The sequence below is a fragment of the Rhincodon typus genome, chromosome 6 (genome assembly GCF_021869965.1).
Source record: "Rhincodon typus isolate 14 chromosome 6, sRhiTyp1.1, whole genome shotgun sequence".
Taxonomy (NCBI): Eukaryota; Metazoa; Chordata; class Chondrichthyes; order Orectolobiformes; family Rhincodontidae; genus Rhincodon; species Rhincodon typus.
This window is the reverse complement of record NC_063337.1, coordinates 31,749,890-31,768,294: the sequence shown is the minus strand read 5'-3', so window position 1 is coordinate 31,768,294 and position 18,405 is coordinate 31,749,890. Positions and strand designations below refer to the sequence as shown.

Here is an 18,405-nt window from a genome sequence, read left to right as displayed (position 1 = left end):
CTGCTCCTCTGATGCTGCTTGGCCTGTTGTGTTCATCCAGCTGTACACTTTGTTATCCCAGCTTGTCCTTCCTCCCACCTATCCCCTCCTCCCACCTCAAGCCCCACCCCCATCTCCTACCTACTAACCTCATCCTGCCCCCTCGACCTGTCCGTCCTCCCTGGACTGACCTATCCCCTCCCTAACTCCCCACCTACACTCACCTTTACTGGCTCCACCCTCACCTCTTTGACCTGTCTGTCTCCTCTCCACCTATCTTCTCCTTTATCCATCTTCTTTCCGCCTCCCCCTCTCTCCCTATTTATTTCAGAATCCCCTTCCCTTCCCCCACTTCTGAAGAAGGGTCTAGGCCCGAAACGTCAGCTTTCCTGCTCCTCTGATGCTGCTTGGCCTGCTGTGTTCATTCAGCTGTACACCTTGTCATGCTAGTTATTTAAACAGCTTTAGAAAACCTTAGAATTTTTGTCTCTTTTTAAGAGCCATTTTGTTTAAGTGTGTGCTGTGAATGAACGTGATGTATATTGTATCAGAATTCAGAAGAAGCAAATTGAGAAATTTAGGGAAAGAGAGAAAATGCAGCAATTTTCTTGAGCAGTTGCTGACAGGTTCTGGCTTTTTCAAACATCGTCTTTTGTAATTTAAGAAGTACTGGTTAAATATTGCCAAGTGTTAGGCAATGACATGATGGTAAATTGGTTTGAACTCTTTAATAAGTTCCCAATTTTACATATTACGCTCTGCAGGATGAATGTTCTTTTCATGAAAGCCACAGCAATGAGGTTTACATGAAATGGGAGGAAGGGGAAAGCACACTGTTTTCAGGATAGAAAATACAAATGCTTTTTGGGTAGTGTATAGTGTGTACATATTGATGTTCCGAGAGACTTGCGTTTGCTTATAGAAGGAACATACAGTTCACTTGCAGGCATCCCAAGCTTAGGAAGGCAAATGGCAAGTTGACTTTTATTGCAAGGGGGTTTGGAGAACAATAATGAAGAATTTTTATTCCAAATACAAAGAGCGTTTGTGAGACCATGTCTGAAACCCAGTGCACAGTTTTAGTCTCCGTATCTAAGGAAACTTGTCTGGAAATGGGACAGTGAATGATCGTTAGGTTGGTCCCAGGGATGAGTGGGTGTAAATTGGGTCCGTTTTCTCTGGAGCTTAGAAGAATGAGAGGTGGTACTCCTAGAAACATATCGGACTTTTCAGGGGCTTGATAGGATTGATTGCTGAGAGGTTGCTTTACCACGCTGGGGAATTGAGAACAAGAGGGCAGAACCACCGGATAATGGGATGATTATTTATGGCTAAGATGAAGTTTCCCAAATTTGTGAGCCTTTGTAATTTCTTAACCCAGGGGTTTCTGGCCACTCTATAAATTGAAGATATTGAACGCTGAGAGAGATGAATTTTTGATCTCGGGGAATTGAGAGGAATGGAAGCAGGTGAGGGAGTGGAGCTGAGATATCAATTGCAATCATTTGAATCTTATTGCAGCCTTGAGGGGTGATGTGGTCTTTTCCTGCACCTATTTGTGACTTTCCTGTAAGTTGTTTAGGAATCTGTGGATACTAGATTCAACATTGCCAGGGGTAATGTTTCTGCCTTACGTGCAAACTGGGCACGATTGTTGCCCAAGGTTGTTCAAGTTTTGAATATGCGTCTTTTCTCAATTTCATTTGCATATTGCTCAATGATGCAATACAATCAATGTATGTTAAATAAAGCTAATTTTAAAGGAAAAATGTTCAACAACAAAAATGTCTTGAGGTTCATTACAGATCATCATAGAATCCCTACAGGTGTGGAAACAGGCCCTTCAGCCCAACAAGTCCACACCGACCCTTGGAGCATCCCACCCAGACCCATCCCCCTATAACCTACACCTCCCTGAACACTACGGACAATTTAGCATGGCCAATCCACCTAGCCTGCACGTCTTTGGACTGTGGGAAGAAACCGGAGCGCCTGGAGGAAACCCACGCAGACATGGGGAGAATGTGCAAACTCCACACAGACAGTCGCCCGAGGGTGGAATCGAACCTGGGTCCCTGGCGCTGTGAGGCAGCAGTGCTAACCGCTGAGCCACCCTGCCTCCCTAATGATAAATGTGTCTGAAAATGAAACTGTCAGAAATCTAGATCAGAGTTAATGTGTTAATCCTATGAGTATTCTGGGGTTAAATAGTTTTAGGCTTTGTTTGTTGCCACCTCAGTTCGGATGCTCACACCCCACGTGGTCACAGTACCAATGACGTGTGCCAGCATCAAAGCTTTCAAATGAGTTCAAATCCTGAAATTGTGATTTGCTCACTGCCCCACTCCCAACACTTGTTTGCCCTGCACCCTGACTCTCTCTCTCTTTGTCTCTCTCTCTTTCCTGCTTACCTCTGTGCTGCCTTGCTCTTCACTGACCACAGTGCTGAGGGAGCAACATGGCAAGTGGGACGGAGGTAGTGAGGGGTCAGGACCAGTACAACAGTGGAAGTAGTGAGTGGAGCAAGGTGCTGAATGGAGAGAGGCTCCGAGGCGAGTGTGATAGTGGGATGCCCAGTGAGCAGGACACAGTGTGTGGACCAAGGCTGGTGAGGTTTCCTTGGGAGGTCTGGCACCATGCAGGGTCAATGGGTGAAGTTGGCAGTTGATTCCATCCAGGGCACATCAATGAGGTCAGCACCACCAACATCATAATGTGGTAATCAATAATGCACAGTTTTTTTAAATAATGAAAGTGAGTTTGTAGACCTGTCCAGAACCAATTTCTGTTGGATGCTATTAGAATACTGGTTTTCGAAGTAAGTTTGAATTTATTTTCAAAACACACCTGTCAGGACCCTGGAGGCAGGGACTTTAAAATACTTCTTGATTTTTCTCTTTAAGGAAGTAATGCTGGCAGTGAGCATGCTGATTGCACTGCAGCTCCATTTAGCAGTCAGATAATGTGTGTCACTTGTTTTTTTTTCTTCAATATGCAGAAGTTCCATTTACAGTCAATTTTTCAAATTTTCACTGAGAGTCTCTTTGGAAGCTAGCAAATATATGTCGTTACCCGAGGCTCCCACTGGGAGTAATTTTACTCTGGGGGTGTGACCAGTCTGCTGGGTGGGGCCTGCTTCTCTTGACGTTGCTGAAATTTGTCCAAGAGATTGCAGAGCATTTGAGTTATCCTGAATGTAATTTGTGTGAATAATTTGCATTTTTTTTTGTGCTGGTTACACTGCTTTTGGGTCAATTGTGTTAGAAAAAATCTGGAGCTACAAGCTCCAGGGCACAGTAACAAAGGAGGACACATTTTTTGTTTTGAAGTAATGAATTGAGAGTGTGAAGCATTTCTTGCAGGGTTGGTGGCTGAGGAAGAAACAAAGTTTGCATGTAAATATCGATAGAATAATGGTCGCTGGGGAACTGGTGACACTGAAATGGGAATATGTGTTTAAAACTGTTGACTCAACTGAAGTCTCAAGGCTGAGATGAACTGATGAAGCCAAATTGCTCGGTTCTTTGTTGCAACTTGTGTGTCTGTGAATTTCTACTTTCAGCTTTGGCTGCCAGGTCAAATACAATCTAGGCAGGATGAAAAGTGAAGCTGTGTTCTAGTTTAACACCACTACTCTCACTTTGCTTCAGCAATAGCTGCTATATTTTCTGCTGCTCATCTTGTACTCAAGAATGTCTCTTTAAATTCCTACAGGTGTAGCACACTTGCCTCTCTTCCCTGTAAACACGCCCTAAAGCGTTCAACCTAGCATCTCGTCATCTGACCTCAATCTTGCCTATTTTTGCCGATATCGCTGAAGAATCTTGAAATGCTTTCCTACGATCAACTTGCGTTGATCAATACCTTCTTGACATCACATCCTCCTCCTCATCAACAGTGCCATCACTGTCACTATTGTTGCTAATGCTCCAAGTTACTGAGAGTGTTGATATTCTTCCTGTTCTTGGTCTTTCTTTAGCTTGAATTGGCACAGCACCACTCATTTTAAATGATCACATTGTCAGTCAATGAACTGTGCCTTACAATGGGTCAGTGAGATTCATGCTTTTGAGTTGCCCAATGGCAAGGTTCTCTGCCTGATGTATCCAGACGCAAGACATTGACTGCAGTGGGAAAGAATGGATCTGGTTATTGTTTACTACTGAATGCCCACCAAGAGATCCCCACTCCTCTTTCCTGTAACCTACAGCTCTGTCATGTTTTCCTGGCTGTTACAGTGGACAGAGAGAGTCTACTTTTAAGCTTTTGTTTCTGCTGGCTTGTTAGTTGATTTAACTGCTGCTATTAGAAAGGTGATAGGGCAATAGCCAGCATATCGTACAGTCTTGTTGTTTGGAGGGTATGATGTCAATGTGAGCTGATGTTCCAATATTCCATGCCAGAATGTGTTAGTTTACGGAACTGGTCAGCTAAGGAGGTATTTGTACTTGTCTGTTTGAGGAAGAGCTACTTACCAGTCTTCGTGACGTAGAATGTTGAAAGGGGAAGTGTCATCAAATGCACTGTTCAGGATGTTGCTTTGGCCAGTATATTGTGCACAGTTGCTTTCTGGCTCGAAGTTAAATAGTTGAGTATAGATTTGTTGCAATCTGTTGATCTTCAAAAGGCTAGTAAAATGTATCTCTTTTAAATTGAGAATAAATATCTTAAAATTCCCCTATTTAACCATATCAGATGCTAGGCTCTTTGTGACTTTACTAATAAAACTAAGGAGATTGATATATTAATTGGATTGTTTAATCTGCTTTCTGGTAAGCTAAAGGTAACAATTAGGGGAAAAAAAACATTTTCAGTCTAAATGATTTAAGGTAAGATCCGTGGGATTGGGATTGTCACAGCTCCAGCAACATGATGATGTGTTATTGTTGATTTGTTTCTGAAAATGTGCAGTCTGTTATTTCAGCATGCTGTACCTTCATTAATGTCTAAAATGCACCCTTCGATTTTTGTTTATGAAAAAATGTGTAAAACAAATGAATAACAAAAGGAAGTTTGTTCTCATCAGTCTATTTCTTTCCATTCTAGGTTAGTCTCGTGTAGCAAAGATTCAGCAAGATGGATTGTAAGCGACTTATTTATTTTGGACGTCAGCTGGTTCGTCGTAAATATGTGGACTGCACTTGTGAGGAAACCAGGCTTGCTAGATGTTTGTCTACAGTGGACTTGGTTGCCCTTGGCGTTGGCAGTACCCTGGGAGCTGGTGTCTATGTACTAGCTGGAGCCGTCGCCAGGGAGAATGCTGGCCCTGCCATTGTTATCTCATTCTTGATTGCTGCTTTGGCCTCTGTGCTTGCAGGCCTCTGTTATGCCGAGTTTGGTGCTAGAGTCCCTAAGACAGGCTCTGCTTACCTATACAGTTATGTTACAGTCGGGGAACTATGGGCCTTCATCACAGGTTGGAATCTAATCCTTTCATATGTAATTGGTAAGTATGGTCTTGCTGTAGAAATTACTGAGTGACCAGTGACGTTGTTATACTCAGCACTGGATTAGGGTTTAATGATCGCACCGAACTACTGCCATAAACAAGGCGGAAGCAATGGCCTAGTGATATTATCGCTGGACTGTTAATCCAGAGACCCAGATAATGTTCTGGGAACTCGGGTTCGAATCCCACCACGGCAGATGGTGGAATTTGAATTCAATAAATATCTGGAATTAGCAGTCTAATGATGACCGTGAATCCAATGTCAATTGTCAGGAAAAACCCATCTGGTTCACTAATGTCCTTTAGGGAAGGAAACTGCCACCCTTACCTGGTCTGGCCTACATGTGACTCCACACCCACAGCAATGTGGTTGACTCTGAACTGCCTTCTGGGCAATTAGGGATGGCCAATAAATGCTGCCCAGCCAGCAACGCCCTCATCTTGTGAATGAATAAATGATGAATAAAAGGAACACAGAAGTGTAGTGAACGTCTCGGGTGCTTTAGGTGGCATAAAGATCCCAGCTTTGTACCGGATCAGTTCCCTAATCGCAATTGTTGAGGTGCCATGGTTAGCATCAGTTGATTTAGACATGGGATGGGAAATCTGAGGCACGTTTTGTCTTTTTGTCACAAGTCAGTGATTAGTCCTCTAAAGGAACTGATTGTCAGATCGGGATTGAGGGTAGGTTTCACCGATGTAGCACACTATCCTCCATGGTATCAGACATTCAGTTTTTTGATGAATTTAGCAAGCGTTTTGTGTTGGAAAGTTGAGCAATCTGCTATTGCAACATTAATTAATATTTTTTGTCCTTTTTTATATTTTTGTGGGATTGTGGTGCACTTACCTTGAGACCTTCTTAGCAAAGTGCCTATTGCTCTCAAAAGAGTGGTTGCACTGCAGTGCGTCTGTGTGTGAGAAGTTAGGAATCACATCCAGATTTCTTTGGAGAGGGATAAATCAGTTGCTTGATCTTACAGTGGTATATAAGAGTGCCACAAAGTTAATAAGTCACATGAAGTTACACTGCAGTTGCCCTGTACGGTGCAATACTATTAGAATGTTGGAGGACCCAGAGTTTTTAATATAAAATGACTCCAGAATTTTCTTTATTGAGCTTAACATAACATCTGAACTGTGTGCAGTCATTTGTCATAACTTGTCAATATTGTTTAGGTCAAGTCCTTGATATACACTTTTCCAAGCATTAATGATTTGTCTTTTTCTGAAGTGTCATTTGTTGACTGTTAGGCCAACTGTATAAAATCAGACTTTCCTGCTAATTTTGATGCTCAAGATTATCGTTTCTTGGCATCCTTTTGTTTATATGACAGTCGTGCAGATGTGTTAAAATTTTTAATATAATAGGAAACTAAAACAATCTGAATCTGTCTGTTGTGTAACGCCATTAGATTCAAATGGAGTCTTTTGTCATACTCGTACTGTACAACAATTTCTGAGCAGTTTTTTCTCTGTATTGCTGGTACTAGTCTTACGTAGCAAAATGTTTTGTTTACAAATCTTTGAACTAACAGAGCATTTAAACAACTGTTGACTTGAGAGGAAATAATGCATTTTGTAAGTCGGCTCGTTTGAAGTACAAAAATGCTTGCTTTCTCTGAAGTATTGTTTAAATGATTGCATTTTGGCTGCAGAATGAAGAATGCAAATGGGTTTATCGAACAGAAATAGTGCACAAGATGTACAGTTGAGAAATCTAAATCTGCTGACACTTGGTCCATTTATCTCATGCCAGTTTCTAACATCAGGGTCCGTTTGTTTGAGCTTCTAATGTGACATTTGGCAGCATTTAATAACTTTTTCCTGTCTCACTGTACAGGAACTTCAAGTGTTGCAAGAGCGTGGAGTGCTACGTTTGATGAGCTTATTGGGAAACACATTGAGGTGTTTTGTCGTCAGTATATGACAATGAAAGCCCCTGGTGTACTCGCAGAATATCCAGATATCTTTGCTGTATTTATAATTTTACTGCTAACAGGCATGTACACTTTTACATCAACTATTTTACAAATCTGTTATTACATTGATTTTAACTAAACTGACTGAGCTATCATCAGCACATCTATAATTATGGTTTGATTAAGAGTTATGATTTTTTTTGCTGTTTTATTTCATTAAAGTTTAATTGATACTTTGTGTGCTTGTTGGTGGTTAGGTGGGGGTCCTGGGGAAGATCCCAATCTATGTTGTTGGGTGTAATTTCTACTTGGACTTCCTCCATCATGTTTATGGACAATTTGTGCTTTTCCTTTGTTTGGTCTTGATGCCAGTGTCTTTATTTGAGTAACTGTTCCAGCAAACTTAACGTGCAAAGTACAAACTTAGCTTTATTATTTGCCTGTTGATTTTCATAGTCTGTTCTTATTTTCAGTATTTGATATTATTGATACGAGTGCTGGCCTCAATGGACAGTGGATTCCTGAGGTGTGGTGATTTTAATCATGCATTTGAGTCGAATCTCTGACATCAGTGATTCCTCATTGTGGCCCCAAAAAGAAATCTGTCACTACACTATCAGCAGGTGGACTAGGATTGTACCTTTTGGCGCTGTCCATTGTTAATGCTTCTGGAATATGGGAATTCCAGCTATGGAAGTTTATGTTATGAATGTTGTTAGAGTTTCATGGACTAATAGTAGGAGCCTGCCAAAACAATCAAATAAATTTAACTCCCTAGATTTGACAATAGCATGTCGTAGTAATAATCCACTGGAATCCATGTTGGGCATGTGGGCATTAAGAATCCTTTAATCAGCTATTGTGTGCTATTATATGCCCTTCATGTTTAATTTTGGATTTGGAACAAGAATTATAGTGCCTTTAAAATAATTGAATAATATTACGGAGATAGTAGGAACTGCAGATGCTGGAGAATCTGAGATAACGAGGTGTAGAGCTGGATGAACACAGCGGGCCAAGCAGCATCAGAGGAGCAGGAAAGCTGACATTTCGGGCCTAGACCCTTCTTCACAATTTCTAAGCCCGAAACGTCAGCCTTCCTGCTCCTCTGATGCTGCTTGGCCCGCTGTGTTCATCCAGCTCTACACCTTGTTATCTCTGAATAATATTACGAGTTGCTTCAACATTGGTAGTTACGAAAAGTGAGTCGGAACTCTTCAATACATCAGGGCAATCTAGATTGTCAAAATTCATCTATGACCACTTGTTATCAGAACCTTTATTACTGGAGACACAACCAAACCAGTTCCTAGCCCAAGAATCTTCAAATATATAGATACTAAAATGCACTCCGTTAGATTTGGCAGGCCGTTGCTGGGCTGGAGTGTAGATGGGTGGATCTATAATATACTGTGCCATGCCTACCCCTTCCCAACTACAGTTTTACTCCTGCAGGGGAGATACCTACCTGTGGGCTGATTGAGACCTTTAAATGTGCACTTAATAACCACTTAAAGGTCTCGTCACACTGCCATGTTCATTTAATGTGTGATACGAGAGAACAATAGGTTTGATCCTCTGTTGAAAGGAGGAGATAATGTATCTCACTTCTGCGCCAGTGCCCACCCACTGCTTCCTTCCTGTGGCATCCATCCATGCATCCACCCTGTCTCCAGTGTTACCTCCCCCCCACTCCCACCACCACGATCAGTGGCAGCCCCCGGCCAGGCTTATCCTGGTTTCCCCTCATCCAGGGTGCCTTTAGTACAGGCAGTGGTCCCTGCACCATCCCACTGTCCAGCAGCTCTAAAAGGGGCAGATGTCTCCCCACCCCATTATGATTAAAGGCTTGACAGCTAAGAAATGTTCCCCTTAATACACACACCAGACTTTGTTTTGTAGCAAATTCCTTCACATTCGTTTTGATTTCTGGGAGCTTATAGGGACCAGGTTAGAAATTGGATTTGGGGTTGCAGATCGTGGTGGCTGATTGGGCAGGCTCAAGAGGTTGATGGCCCAAAGCTCCTGTTCCATACATTTACATAAATGGCCAAAAAGGCCCCAGCTTTCAGCAACAGAAATGCTACAATTATTGTGGATACAGACTGCATTCAGAATGCCTAATTTTATGGCTCTGGAAAAAGCCAGAAAGACTTCTGAACATTGTTACTATAGTGACAGTTCCTGTAAAACTTTTGTGTGTTGTACAGGAGTTGGAGTTGGAGCTACAGCCTTTCCCATGCTGGTTTGTATGTCCTGTGTTACCAGACCAAGAGGAGAGTGGAAGTAAGAATTGAAAGGGATGGCAGGAACGGTTAGAGAAGCATTTTGAACAGGTCGATAAGGAATCGATCTGTAAATGAGCGGACAGTTGGACACCCAGAAGACCATGAACTTTATTCAGACTGCATTGAAAGGCGCAATGTTACCTCTTGTTTATTGGAGCGCTGTAAAAATATTAGGCTGGATATTCCAAGGAGTGGCAATCACTCAGAGTTTGCAGCTCTGCTCTTGTTTTCATGCCACGAGAGTGCTGTGTGATTGATGACTGGAGATTCCAGTTGGTCTCTGTCAGGAACGTGGAGTGCTGCTACCGTTCTGCGAGGTCCGTCATGGTTGGGGAAGGTGAACAATGCTTTGTTTTTCATGGCAGCCAGCTGCTGCATTCTGATAGACTCAAACAGCCAGTTTGACAGCTGCTGTCAAAAGGTAAATTTGATGGTCAGGGGGCCAGGTGAGTGAGGTGCCAGGCCGTGGTCTCTCTAATTTGTTTCTCTTCTGTGTGGACACATGACAGCAGCTCCTGGAACTGGACGTCAGTCCTGAGATCAGCATCGGGATGTCGGAGATGTGCAGCTTAAAGTGAACATTGGTACTGGGTGGGTAGGAGGTAGACTGCCAGGACGTATGGTGGCCAGGTAAGTGAAGGGGTGTTTAGGACATGTTGTGTTGGATGGGAGAGTATGGCTGTAACGGGCAGGAGTGGATATTGAGTCAGAGCTGTACAGCACAGGAGCAGACCCTTCAGTCCAACTCATCCATGCCAACCAGATATCCTATGTAAATCTAGCCCCATCTGCCAGCCTTTGGCCCATATCCCTCTGAACCTTTCCTGTTCATATACCCATCCAGATACCTTTTAAATGTTGTAATTGTTCCAGCCTTCACCACTTCCTCTGGCAGCTTATTCCATACACGCACCACCCTCTGTCTGAAAAAGTTGCCCCTCAGGCCCCTTTTAAATCGCTCCCTTCTCACCTTAAACCTATGCCCTCTAGTTTTGGACTCCCCTACCCTGGGAAAAAGACCTTGTCTGTTCACCCTATCCATACCCCTCATTTTATAAACCTCTATCCATGGGAGAAAGGGAGAGAGTGTCTAGTCGGGTGGCAAGGGGGAGGTGGTTGTTGGGCCCTAACTGGGGGAAGTGGGGCAATAGGCCCAAAATGGGGTGGGTGGCGATGGTGGTGAAGCTGTCAGATTTGGAGTGGAGGAAAGGGTGGGACTTCTGGTCTAGTGAGGAGTTGTTGGATTAGGGCGTGTAAGGGTTCGGTGGGGGAGATTTGGGGGGGATTAGTTTAGTAGTACTTGGGAGTTAGTTTTGGGTATTTAAGGCTCTAAATTTTCCTGAGTAACTATTAATTTCAGCAGCAACCTCTGAATTATTTCATTTTAAATGAATACAGATGAAGGGGTGTGGTCCAGTGGAATCCTCTGTTTCACAGGCAATTCCTTCTGAGTCTGCTACGATGTGTAACTCCCATCCACACTTCAGAAACCACTATCTGGCCATCGGAAAATCTGGGCCATCTTTTAACTGTTGCTCAATCTATTGTGTAATTGAGACAGGCAGAGATTTAATATATGTCACAGGACATACGCCACGAAGTAGCTGATAACTTCTCATCGAAGAGCATTTTAAAATATGAATAGTGGGCAGATTTTGTCCACCCCAGTGTGATGATGTCTTTCAGGTGACTTAATTCAAATTATATTGCTTTCAGTTTTGCCTATTTTATATTTAACTTGTGTTGTGTCGGTACAAAGCAAATTCTACATCAGTCCCCAAAACTGCAGGATAAAACCAGAATAATTGGTCCCGTACACAATGGTCACAGACTTCAGTAAATAGAAACGTGTAGATTAGGAGCCGGAACAGACTTGAGTTGTAAGGGAAGTGCTACCAGACTATTTAATTGATCTGAGAAATGTAATAAGGTGCTACAAAAATGCAGATTCATTTTTATATTTGGGAAAGTTTTAACCTTTACTAGTAGACAAGATTATTGACATCTTGGACTCGATATGTTTTTAAATTTAGGTTATAAACAATAATAAAAAATGCTGATTTCAACCAATAAAACCATCAAGGATAAACTTGCATTTAATTTTAATCCTTCGTAACTAGAATAATAAGGCTAGCATTTTAATTAAAATTATGTAAACATTTCTTGTTGCCCCTTTCCAATGTGTCCTCCTCTTCTGTATTTTGCTGTTTTCCCAGGTGAATGTTCTTGTTTTTAGCTGCATAACTCCCAGCAAAACTGGTTTGTTTTTAATTCTTTATTTCTGAAGATCGGTGTAACTGAGGGAAAATTGGCTCTGCTGTAAACTAGCTGCATGTTTTAATGTAGCTATCTGAAGTTTTCCCGTATTGATGTGGTCACATTTACTCGTAAATAGTGTTGAAGGGGGATTGATAGCGTGTAGTGCCAGCAATATAATTGAGGTAACTTTAAGGCAGATAGAGTTTGTTAATGTAGCAGTAGTTATTTATATTCTGCGTGTTCTTCTCCACAGCATTGGTGTCCCATCACTGCCTTTTCAGTAGTGCACTTGATCATTCTGATTAATAATTTCTCCGTTCTGCTGTACATAGTATCTTGGCAGCTGTTTCTCAGTTCGTTTTCTGCTTGCACCACCTGATGTTGTGTTTTCTGCTGCTGCTACTACTTAACACTGATGGTATTGAGTCTGCTTTCGAATTGTAGTCTAATGCTTCAGACCAAACCAAGCAGGACCAGGGGGAGAAAAGTTCTGGGCCTTGGTGTTTCATTGATTTTCAGGCTCCTTATCCCGGATGCTCCCAACCTTTCATTGTAGGCTACTTCTGTTGAGGGCTTTGGTGATGTTGAAAGTACAAAACAGAAGGCCATTCACCCCCTTGAGACTGCACCAGTATTTTCAAAGAGACGTTTAATCAGTCGTACCACTGCGTGCACACACTCTGTCTACGTCTCACTGTCTCCGTCTCTCTGTCTCTCTCTCTCATGCTCTCTCACTGTCTGTCTCTCGCACTCTCGGTACCCGCCCCACCCTCCCAAATTTGTTCCTTCCTTTTGTTATCTGCCCGAAGTGTTTATACAGTTTCCATTTGAATACTGATTTGACCCTGTATCGATCACAGGATAGGGAGGAGTATATTCTAAAGCCGAACCCGTTGTTTAAAGATGTTTCCTCTTGTTGCCCCTGGCTCTTATGCTAATCAGTTCAAATGTAATTATATCTGGGTCATCTGACTATTTATCCTTCAGCCATTGAACATGATGCTATTCATTCTGTCTAACCTCTTGTAGTTTTACACATGCCTCCATCAAATCCCCTCAGACTTCTTGCTGCTAAAGACGACAACCTCTGCTTCCTTGTAATCCTAATCTGGAGAATGTCTTTTGCGTTGTCTACAAAGCTTTTGCATGCTTCCGATAGCCATAGTTGGAAACCATAGTCACGGCAAGGTCTGATTGTATTATAGAGGCCTAGCAAAACTTCTTTGTTTTGTGCCTTTCTAGGTAACATTCTGTTAATAGGCAAGCACAGCGGAACTTTGACAGATTAATTTCAATCATAATTATAGAATTCTTTGTAATTAAAAATAACCAGAGGTTTAAATATTTTGAGAGATAGTAAGAGAATTTTGAGGTTTGTTTCTGATGCCTGTCTTTTCATTTATTTAGGGTTATTGTCTTTTGGCGTGAAGGAGTCGGCGATGGTGAACAAAGTCTTCACATGCATCAATGTGCTTGTGCTTTGTTTTGTCATGGTCTCTGGCTTTGTGAAAGGGACACTCGAGAACTGGCAGCTCTCCGAGGATGTCCTGATTAACGGGACAAATGGCTCTGACTTTGAAAAGTGAGTGCAGAGATACCAGCTTTCACACTGATCTGTTGGGAATAGTGATAGCTTCCTGCCTTTCTCATCAGTAGGAGCAACAGGTAGCAAAGAACTTTCCAAGAGTCATACAGCACAGAAACAGACCTTTTGGTAGAGTGACCGAGAGGAGGAATTATAAAAGAGGGAGAAAGAATGACAAAACTGCAAAGGCTGAGAGTAAATATGATGGAACTTTACATAGATTAAAAAACAGATAATCAGAAGAAGAGCCTTAGTTTTCTTTAAACTTTCTATCTATAATCGCATATGAGAGAACTATAAGTGAAAATAATATTGTAAAGGAAACTGGAGAGAAACTACGTAAGTAACTTTGTTATTTAAACAGAACAGGAGGCAGTAATACTGGGTTACATGGAATGATACTATTAATAATGTTCAGATCTCTTTTTGGTTAACTAATGAGCTGAGTGAAATGAAAATATTGGTTATATTTGCCGTGTAAATATCCTGAAAACTATGAGCCGAGGGATGGTGAGAGCAGGGAAGCGGTTGATGGAAGAAAAGAATGACGACAGTTATTATGTTCTTGATAATCCAAATCCAGTCCTCACTTGGAAAAGATTTCTTCGCAGATTTAAACATGACAAGTATATGCCTCCTGATTCTCCCCTCCTCCTGTGTCAGTAAGTGGCACTGTCTATCTGCTAATCAGTTCAATCAGTGCCCTCCTCTTGAATATACTTTAAGGAATGTCAACAGGGTTGGGAATTCTCTTGGGAACGGAGAGTGTGTGATCTTTGTTGCAAGGGATAGTTGGGATATGTTGGGCTCAGTTTGTGGAATAGCGTGCTGCTCAACTTAGCAATGAGAGTACTAGTGCAGTGTGTTAAATTGGGATTCTAGGTTATGCATTGACAACTATGTCTTGCTTTTTCTGTAGTCACACACAAGTATCTAACTGGAATTATGGCTCTGGAGGATTCATGCCCTATGGTTTCACAGGAGTGCTTTCAGGTGCAGCCACATGCTTCTATGCCTTTGTAGGATTTGACTGCATTGCTACCACAGGTGAGGGAAACGTTTTGTCTGTGGGATTCCCCACGTTGAAAGTCAATTTAATCACTGCATGTTGTTTTAACTCGCTGTAAATATCATAACCATGGGAACAGAAACTATTCACTTGTATTCTTTACAGCTGCTTTGAAAGAGAAACATCTGAATATAGCTGATGGTTTTGAGCATTGTTGTGAGTCAGGCACTGTGCTAGGTGTTGCCTGGTGAGGAAGCCAGTTACAGCCGGGGAAATTTCTCATTCATTGCGGTGGCAACACTGGCTCGATTTTTAAATAGAAGCTCTGTAATCGATTGAATACCTGACAGAGCTATGGGGCATGCTGCTACTTCAGAGCTAATGCGTGAACTCTCCAGCAATGTGTTTCCAAGTGAACGTGGGCTCCAGGCAGTAATGCGGAAAGGAAAGATATGGGAGCATTTCGATCAGTCGCCATATTATAATGCTGTGCTGAACCCAAAATGCTTTGTGACTACAAAATGCCCGTGCCACTTACAAAAATAGGAAAAGTTCAAAAGAAAAAATCAGGTTGAATAATTTGGAAATTGCACACATTTCATCCAAAAATTATTTTCTTTATTTTTAAGGGCACAAGCGAAACTCTGTAGAATCTTCTCATTCGCAATTTGATTGCACGTACTTGTTTGGCAGGTTTATTTGGCTTATTAAATCATTGGTTTGTTGACTTCATCAATAGGCTATTTGCACCATATCAAAAATACTTGCTTTGTATGTTGTCTTGTCTAATTCTGAAATCCATAGCATACATTCTTCAGTCTGGCAAACTGCTGTGAAACCAAGGCAGTCCCAGTTGAGCTCAGTCCAAGCTTCTGAAGGACAGTCGCAGCTGCCCGAGTGAAACATCGGTCTATTTACAGAAAACTTAGTACCTGCAGAGAGAACCTCGGAGAGGCAGCAACACGAGAGAAATTCAGAATGATGATTATTCTGGGAGTGTGCAATCCAGAGGTCTCCTCATTTGTAAATCTATCCAGTATTGCATCATCATAATAGTGCATCTGGGAGTATTCTGTGCTTTTATGCTCGTTCTAGGCAATGGAAGCCTTCTCATTTCAAGCAATTCCCTGAACTCCAAGGTCAGATGCAGGGAAATGCTCACTGTACTCTGTATATTACCCCTGTGGCAACTTTGCCATTTCCCACACAAAATGTCCACCAGTGAGAATACAGGAAAAGTGACAATTTTGTCTTTGTAGCTCTGTGCTGCTCTGTAACTACACGAGAACTGTCAAAATGGATTTTGAGTATGATCCACACAGCTGTAGATGGGGAACAGTTTTATTTTCTCAGTCTGTGCTGATTTTTTTTTAGTTTGGTCACAGAAATGGTGGGTATTTCACACAACACAGTTTCAAGGGCATTGGTATGAAGAAAATATTGACTTATTTGTGAAAAAATAAAACTCCTTGAACAAGTATACGACGTTACTTTGGGTCTGAGGATGTACTTGAATAAAAACACAACACAGAATTCTGGAGAAACTTAGCAGCATCTGTGTGAGAGTGAAGCCGTGAATATTTCAAGTCTGATACGACTCTTCTGAAGTTTTGATGTTGTCTTGGACTTGAAACGTTAACTGAGTTTCTCTTTCCGTAGATGCAGCTGAGTTTCTGCAGAATTGTTTGTTTCTGAGGATGTACTGAATGGACGCCTGAGATTTGATCTGGGGGTGACAACTGTTCCTGATTTACAAGTTTGACCCAGATTAAAAGAAATTTAAATTGTTGAAATACCAGATTAAGATGCATCTCTTGAACTTTGAACTAAATGTGCTTGGGCGCAATAGAGTGCATCATAATAACATAAAATTTAATGCAGGCAATTTGATCAGATATTAGCTGATGTTACAGATTAAGGGCCTCCATGGTTGAACGTTTTGGGAAAATGATGTAGGAAGGTTTTGAGGAAGAATCTCCTATAGACAGTGAGTGGTGATGATGGAATTTGTTGCTTTTGAGAGAATTGGAAGCAGTGATGAGGCAGGAAATTAAATCAACCCTTGAGCGAAATAAACTTTGGAGGCCCACAAGGATAGACTGATGGAAATGGCATTGATTGGATTACTCCACAGAACGCTAGCATGAGCCCAGTTGGCTGAATGGCTTCCTCTTCTGCCATAACAACTGTATTGAGTGAGATGCCGAATTGGGTAAATTAGCAATCTGCTTTATAAAATTCTTGATTTACAAAGCATGCCCTTTTCTCTTATGTTGTATGCACAACATGTTGTATGTTCCTTAGCACTCTCTAGATGGAAGTTGGTTTTCCACAGGATATTTTCAAATATTGTTAAATAATATGTTTGTGTTTTACTGTCAAATAATGCTTGCTACGTGGACATGCAGTCAGTATAGGATCAGGTTTATCTACAATATTTCTGCTACTATTGACTAACCAATCAACACTTGCAATCATGGACCACTCCTGAAGAAAGACCACTTGGATAAACTGCATGAGGCTGCTGAATTTATCCCAGGGCGAGTCAGCAGTGTCAGGAAGGAAGGGGAAACCAGGTAGTGTCACAAAAGTATATGCTGCTTAGTCAGGTTGCTTGTTCATTTGAATGTCGGTGTTGTTTTTAATAATGGGCAGCGTGCTGACGTGAGTAATATGACATTATGTTGTGAATCCTTACGCCCTACCGTTCTTTCCTGTATGTTTTTCAGGAGAGGAAGTAAAAAATCCTCAGCGAGCCATTCCAATTGGAATTGTTGCTTCCCTTTTGATCTGTTTTGTTGCCTATTTTGGAGTGTCTGCTGCCCTAACGTTGATGATGCCGTATTATTTATTGGACAAGAACAGCCCATTACCAGTTGCCTTCAAGTATGTCGGATGGGATGGGGCAAAATACGCCGTGGCAGTTGGATCCCTCTGTGCTCTGTCCACTAGGTATTACGTGACTCTTTCTCCAACCCAGACATTAGTATTTTTCTTAGAATGCATGTGCCATTTTTAATGGAAGAATAACTATACATTGTACACATGAGCGATTTACAAAAGGGAACTGCAGAATAATAAGTTCATAGATGAAGAGAAGAAGAAATCTCTTACTTTGGCTGTCACTCTCCTGTCCTCTGTTACAGATTCTAGAATCTAAACCAGCTGGTCAAGTTTCATGTTAGATTAACATTCAAGCAGTTAAACTCTGAAATCAGTTGAACTCTTTGTTATGCCATCAGGGCCATCAAATTAACAGAGGCATTTCATCTGCATACACTAAGGAATTTTTGTTTTCTCTGTTTCATGATTTAGAAAGTACACTATATTTGATTCATAAATGTTCAATCATTTTTAATACTGGATTGGAGGATGCAGAGCTGAAATCAGCACAAAACAAAGTCAGGCCCTTTCATTGGATTGAACCTCCCTCTCCTTCTACCCCACCTCCACGTTCCAGCATGAAACATTAAGAATAATCACTTGAGGAAAAGCTTACCAATGTTTCCAAAGTCCTGGTGTGTAGCTGTAGTACATTTGGAGTGTGTATCAGGAATTACAAAACAAAAGTCTGTGTAGTTCACAACACTTAATGGCAATTTCAATGGGAGTATAAATAGTTTGAATATGATGCGAGTGGCACAGTAAAAGCACCTGTCCCTTTTTGTTAGGAGTACTTATTTAACTTGTTTCCTGAACTGAGCTGGAGGGTCGCTGTATGTTTCTGTTTGCCTCAAGGGATTGATATGACCCAGCATCTCTTTGTGTGTGTGTCTGTCTCGCTCTCTGTCCGTCTGTCTCGCTCTCTGTCCGTCTGTGTGTCTCTCTGTCCGTCTGTGTGTCTCTCTGTCCGTCTGTGTGTCTCTTGCTCTGTCCGTCTCTGTCTGTGTCTCTCGCTCTGTCCGTCTCTGTCT

At 41.8% G+C, this 18,405-nt stretch overlaps 1 protein-coding gene across 1 annotated transcript in view; it reads left to right on the top strand.

The window, feature by feature from the left end:
- Nucleotides 1-18,405, top strand: part of LOC109924591 (high affinity cationic amino acid transporter 1-like) — a 63,351-nt gene that overhangs the window by 41,319 nt on the left and 3,627 nt on the right. The window contains exons 3-7 of the mRNA XM_048598324.1: nt 5,026-5,425; nt 7,272-7,430; nt 13,305-13,479; nt 14,402-14,529; nt 17,221-17,443. Coding sequence (XP_048454281.1) covers nt 5,056-5,425; nt 7,272-7,430; nt 13,305-13,479; nt 14,402-14,529; nt 17,221-17,443 — 1,055 coding nt within the window. The 5' untranslated portion in view covers nt 5,026-5,055. The remainder of the gene's footprint in view (nt 1-5,025; nt 5,426-7,271; nt 7,431-13,304; nt 13,480-14,401; nt 14,530-17,220; nt 17,444-18,405) is intronic.